The 6221-nt window shown below is 61.5% G+C and overlaps 1 protein-coding gene across 1 annotated transcript; it reads left to right on the top strand.

The window, feature by feature from the left end:
* The first annotated feature begins 864 nt into the window (after nucleotides 1-864).
* On the top strand, nucleotides 865-5818 carry NKX1-1 (NK1 homeobox 1). The gene is made up of 2 exons (XM_087738021.1): nucleotides 865-1216; nucleotides 5022-5818. Exons 1-2 carry the CDS (start codon nucleotides 865-867, stop codon nucleotides 5816-5818), a joined length of 1149 nt encoding a protein of 382 aa, XP_087594147.1.
* Nucleotides 5819-6221: the final 403 nt, after the last annotated feature.

Below are 6221 nucleotides of genomic sequence, written 5' to 3'. Positions count from 1 at the left end.
GGGGAAGGGAAACAGGTGCGGGGCTGGCACCTCCGAGCCCCCCCGCACGCACAATCCCCTTTTGACCATCCACCTCCACTGTTAGGGATGGAAGACCTTAAGTTCCCATTTTCTATAATATCTTCTTTATATTGATCCCGCAATTATTTAAAAGAAAGCGTCATCTCCTCCCACTTCTCCAAATAAGGCTATTTAGATGCTTTCCAGATGAGTGGAGGTGTGCTGAAACAGAGCTGACAGCCAAGTATATCACGGCCAGCACCATCCTTCATTCGCTCTCTCCCTCTCTGCCCCCCTCCCCCCGGCACACACTTCCACCGTCTCTCTCCTCCAGTGATGAAGATTACAGACTATTACGGGCAAGGGATTAATTTGTAGCCAATTACAACCCAGTGCTAAATATGAATGCATAAATAAGATACAGCCTTGCCTCTGTGTGTATGTGTGCGGGGGGGAGGGGGGGGCAGGAGTGCCCGGGCAGCCTGGTGAGGATGATGAGAAGGAAGAAGGAGCAGCTGAGTGGAGGCTCTGAGCCGAGCATCACCTTGTGAGTCCCTGCCTCCCCCGGCGGCTGCCGGCCGGCTGGACCCGGGGAGCTGAAGGCAGCGGCTGGTCCCTGAGCCGGAGCGGGGCCGGGGAGGAGTTTCCAGCCCAACTTCGCCGGAGGAAGGCGGGGGGGAGAGCAAGGGGGGGGGGGGGGGGGGGGAGAAGTTGCAACCGAGAGGGGCTCTGCAAAGAGTCATGAATGTGAGCAGAGACAAGGTCGGTGACATCTCCATCCCGGCAGCGGCAGCCGCGGCGGTGACAGCCCCCGCAGCCGCGGCTGGCATCGGCGGGGAGCCCTGCGGCTTGCACGGGGAAGGCATGGACAGCCATGGGGAGCCGCGGCTCTCGGCCGGCGGCGAGCTGCCGCTCTTCTCCTGCCCTGGAAATAGGGACAGGCAAGGGGACAACCAGAGCAACACCCCCGGACAAGAGGGGGCAGTGGCCGCGCTGCCCATGGTGCACAGAACCACCTCCTTCTCCGTGCTCGACATCCTGGACCCTAACAAATTCAACAGCAAACGGAGGCAGTGCGCGGTCTTGTACAAATCGGTGGGGACCGAGTTCACGCTGGGGGCGGAGGATAAGCCCGAGGACTCAGGGACGGAGCTGGCCCAGCAAAAGGCTCTCGCCGAAGATTTCGACACTTGCAAGAAGTCCGCGGACCTGATCAGTAAGTAGGTCTGGGGGCTCGGAGCCCCCCGGCTCCCCCGGGTAAGGGGCTTGCATGCTATGGAGGACCCCCGCAGGCAGCCTCGGGGCCGGGGCGCCGGGGGCAGCCGGCTCTCGGGGATGTGCAAACGCTCCCTGCGCTGCTGCTGCGAGGTGTAAAGAGGTGGGAAACTGCGTTAGGCTGGGGGGCGGAGGGACGGGAGCATCACCCCGGGGCTGGCGGCGTGGTCCCGGGCTCGGCACCGGCCGGGCTCCGCTCCCTGCCCTTGCCCCGGGGAGCCCGGCGGGGACGCCCCCGGGCTCTTCGACCCGTGCACCCCCGGGAGCGGCAGGCTCAGTCCCGGGGCTGCCGGGCCGGCTGGGGCGGGAGGGGATCCCGCCATCCTCTTCCTCCTCCCGGGAAGAGGCAGCCCTGGGCGTGAGCTCCGGCTCAGGCAAACTTAGAAGCGGCTCCTGGAGCTGAGGCTTCGGAGGGCCGGAGCTCCGGCCCCGGGGAGGCGAAACCCTCTCTCCGTGCCCCCACCTCGCCTGGCTCTCCCCAGGCATTTATGACTTTTATCTCTCTCCTCCCCAGCCTCCAGACCCGCTCTCCCCATCCCTCCCCCCCCCGCACCCTGCCGCCCGTTGCTCTGGGCGACGGATTCAATTTTCTCTCTCCCCTTGGCTTTTTTTTTAGGACAAATCAGACTAATTGTGACAAAATGCTGGTTATCTCTGGAAAAACAATTAAATTCCTTCGATTACATTTAAGGTAAAATGTGCTTAGCAGCGTAAAGAGGCTGGATAATGGGGGAAATCACCCCAGAGTGGCATGTAGGACTGCCTGGATCGATATCCTATTATCGAATCGTGCATATCTCTTTCAAGCACCTTGCAAACTCTTCCCTAACATCTAAATTATAGGGTCAAAATTCGGATAATTACTCGATTAAAACCTATTACACTTATTAGGGCTCGCTATTGATCGGGAATTGCATTCGACCCAAGCTCTAGATTGCTTTTTCTTTCTGGGTCCAAATATCCCAACTTTCTCACCTCTAAACACCTCGGCTCTGGGGAGATCGGAGCGTTTCGGGGAAAAGACGGCACTTGTGAAAAATAGCTGTAGCTATTCTGTGTCCTGAGAGGGGAGAGAAGGGGCGGATAAACTTCTCGGGAAGGGGAAAAATAATTTCTCCGTGTCTGGGGCGGGAGAGGAGGACTCGGAGCTTTCCCATCCCGCCATAGCAGGACTCTTTCAATTAAAATTAGGCAGCGAAAGAGGTCTGGAATCTGCCCCAGCCCGAGCTTTCTACAACAGACGCATTTTTAATCTCTAAAGCAAAAGCAGGAACGGGGCGCTAATAGAATTCAAAAGAGATTTTTAAAAGCCGTGCCTAGCTGGGGTAATTATTCGTCTAAACTCACCTGACTTTTGTCATACTAAAAAGATCTGGGCGATCAGAAAGACTGACGAGGTCAGCCTATCGCTAATCTCACGCTTTTATCTCCAGACAAGGCGAGAAATGCGACTCTATCCCTTCTTTAAAAATAAATACCTTTGGAGGCATGGGGGAGCGGGGCGCTTCGCCTGCTGCCCGGCCGCCCGGGCGCCTGGCTCCCACCGCCTCCCCGCTCCCGGCAACAGCCGCGAATAGAGCCGGGACTGCTCGAAAAGCACGAAATTTAATTCCTCTCTTTCCCCACCGTAATCAATATTAGCTCGAGCAGCGGGTTAATTCGGGAGAAGTCTTCCGAAAAGGAGCTCTGGGCAGAAAAGCCCCAACGGCCGGAGGATGCCAGGGCAAAAGGGGAGCGAAAACAGCTCCCACCCCGCTCGCAAAACTCCTGTAGTGTGAAAACTAACAGTGAAAACTCCGTATCAAATTAACATTTAACATCTTCCAGAAACAAAATCGCGAGTCCAGCCTCAATCTCCGTCGCCAATTGTATTCGCGCTGCGTTTTTCTGTTTAAAGGCAATTTTAGTTGAGCTACGGCTGGGATTTCCTGGAGTTGACTGGAAAAAATCAACTCCAAACCACCAAGTGCCTGTTCCCTGGCCGGTGTGGGCGAAAGCGACGGGTGCTGGCGTTGCCCCCAGTCCCCAGATCTGCCCCCCACCCGTACCTACACCATTTAGAAATTGTTGTTGGAAAAAAAAAAAACAAAACCAAACAAAAAAAGACGCGCCGCAGGTCACAGCAGGTCCCACAGGTTGCGGGGGGCCGGTGGGGACCAAGGGGGAGCCCGGCCGGGCTCGCAGCCGGGCACGGCGGCGACCGGTCTTGGTTTCTGGTCGCCGATTTGAACAGAGAGCTGGAAAGGGCTCCTAATGAAGCCCGAGAAATTAAGGGATATTTTCCTGGCGAAGAGGATTACACTCAACTTCTCTGACCCTTTTTTCTCCCAGTGAGCCGGCCATACCCGACGTTAGCCGAAATCACCGCCCTGAACGAAACACACTTTTTTTTTTTTTAAACACTTCTAATCTTCTATGCGGGCTTTAGGGTGTCCGGCGTTAGGATGCGCACCGAGTTGGAGATGCAACAGCGTGTTCAGGTTTTTTGCGGCTTAAAAACAACTCAAGTACGCACGGGATAAGGGTGACAGGCGAGCGATTCGCTTTCTAGCTGCGTATCTCGGTTAACCAAGCTAAAGGAGCCCTTGATCGGGGGCTCCCGGAGCTGCACCCCCGTTGCAGGTGCGAGTGGAGGGAAGTTTAGGGGTGTCTGAAAGCTGAAAAGGCTGGCAGTTGCGGGCCTGAGCCCCCGGGCCGCCCGCGGAGCCCCCACGGCCCCGTCCCGGCGGGCTGCGAGCCCCGGGCGGGGGCAGGGGCCGGCTCCCTGGACAACGCCGTTTGCTTCCAGGCTTCCGAATGACGGAACCGTCAGCAGAAGTCCAACAGCCTTAAATATCGGATAATTACCCTCTTCTCCGGTGGAGACCCGTTAATTGGAGCGTAATATAAACCCAAATAAATTAAATGACCGTTAACTAGTTTGTACATTACACAAAATGAGTTTAATTAAGTTTGTATCTGCTCTGCTAATCAATACAAGTATTTACTCCACTTTAATACTTCCATCTGAGGAAGTGACAAGAGGTCAAACCGGGCGAAGAAAGGGTTAAAAATGCCGGAGCAAAAGCCAGCAGATCTCCCACCGACGCGGAGATTTCCGTCACCACAACTGTCAAAAGCGATGTGGCACCTTTGCTGCCCGCTTCCAGGTCCCGGCTGCCTCGGCCCGGGCGGGGAGCGCCGGGGCTTCCCCCCCCGGCCGGCCCCGGGGACCCCCCGTTGCCTTCCCAAAGGCCTCCCCGGCCGCTGTTCTGTGGGAAGGGGGGTGCACCCCCCGCCCCGGCCGGGTCTCGGTGCCAGCTCCCGCCGAAGACGGGCGGCTCAGTCAGGGCAGCGCTGGCAAAGTCTCCCCGGGCCGGACAGCCCCTCCCCGGCCCCAGGGCCGCGGCCCCCGGGGCGGCTCCGAGCCCCGTCCCGGCCGCTGCCGAACAGCTCCTCGCCTTCTTCCCAGCCGGCTGAGCGGCTGGCCGGGGGCGCGGGCTGGCCGCCTCCCGGCCGCGGGCGGAGGGCCCCGGGGGAGCCGGGTAGGGCGGCCCCGCTCCCCGAGCCGCCCCGTCCCCGCAGCCGCGGGGGTGCCCGGCGGGTGGGTGGGCCCCACGGCCGGGCAGAGCCCCGCGGGGCCGCTTTCTCCCCGCGGCCCTCACCCCGGGAGGCAGCACCGGAGGGGACCGGGGCCGGGACCGGGCTGGGGCTGGGGCTGGGTCCGGCGGCGGCGAGGCCTAACGGCGGCTGTCGCTTCTCCGCAGAGGACGGCGAGCTCTACAAGGCCGAGGAGTGCGACCTCGACTACAGCAGCCGGCCGAGCCGCAGCCCCGACAGCGAGCTGCCGGACGACGAGGAGCTGTGCAGCGAGGAGAGCAGCAGCAGCACGGCAGCGCCCGGCGAGGCCGACCCGGGCCACCTCCCGGCCGAGGCGGGCGAGGCGGGCGCCGTCCCGGCCCCGCCGCCCCCGCCGCCTCCCCCGCCTCCCCCGCCGGCCCAGCAGCCGCCGGCGGCTGGCGGCGGCGGGCAGCAGGGCCAGCAGGCCAAGCCCAAGAGGAAGCGGACGGGCTCGGACTCCAAGTCGGGGAAGCCCCGGCGGGCTCGGACAGCTTTCACCTACGAGCAGCTGGTGGCGCTGGAGAACAAGTTCAAGTCTACGCGGTACCTGTCGGTCTGCGAGCGCCTCAACCTGGCGCTCTCCCTCAGCCTGACCGAGACGCAGGTGAAGATCTGGTTCCAGAACCGCCGCACCAAGTGGAAGAAGCAGAACCCGGGGGCCGACACCAGCGCGCCCACCGGCGGCGGCGGCGGCGGGGGCGGCGGGGCGGGCGGCGGGCTGGGCGGCGGGGGGCTGGCGGGGGGGCTCAGCCCCCTCAGCCACTCGCCCCCCATGGGCAACCCGCTCTCCATGCACGGCCCCGGCAGCTACGCCGGGCACCCCGCCGGCGGGCTGGTGTGCGCCGCCCAGCTGCCCTTCTTGCCCAGCCCCGCCGTCCTCTCGCCCTTCGTCCTGGGCTCGCAGACTTACGGCGCTCCGGCTTTCTACACCCCGCACCTATAAGCCCGACGCCCCTTCCTCCTCCTCGCCCCCCGGCCGCGGCCCGCTGCACCCCGCCGCCCCTCAGGGCGCTCGGGGGACCGGTCGCCGTGCGGCTTCCCCCCCCCCCCCGCACCCAAAAGGTGAATCCAACGGCCCCGGGAGGGGAAGGGGCTGCCAGGCGCCCCCGGCCACCGCCCGCCAGCCTTTCTACGGCCCTTTTTATACGCCATGTGTCCGGACTGCGCTTCTGAGGGGAGGAGGAGGAGGAAAACCTCCCTCCCCCGTGTACATACAAGTAGATGTAAATCATCGTTACCCGTATTTTTATGTTCACCGTCCCTCGTTGCTGTGTGAGTCTGTTTTGGTTTTTTTAATTATTATTATTATTATTTTGGCTTCGTTTTTATTCTGGTCTGACCACTCG

Source organism: Nipponia nippon, unplaced genomic scaffold (assembly GCF_047370975.1).
Source record: "Nipponia nippon isolate SJK-2023a ecotype South Korea unplaced genomic scaffold, ASM4737097v1 scaffold_6, whole genome shotgun sequence".
Classification (NCBI taxonomy): Eukaryota; Metazoa; Chordata; class Aves; order Pelecaniformes; family Threskiornithidae; genus Nipponia; species Nipponia nippon.
The sequence above is the reverse complement of the archived record's forward strand: the minus strand, read 5'-3'. Positions and strand labels throughout refer to the sequence as shown.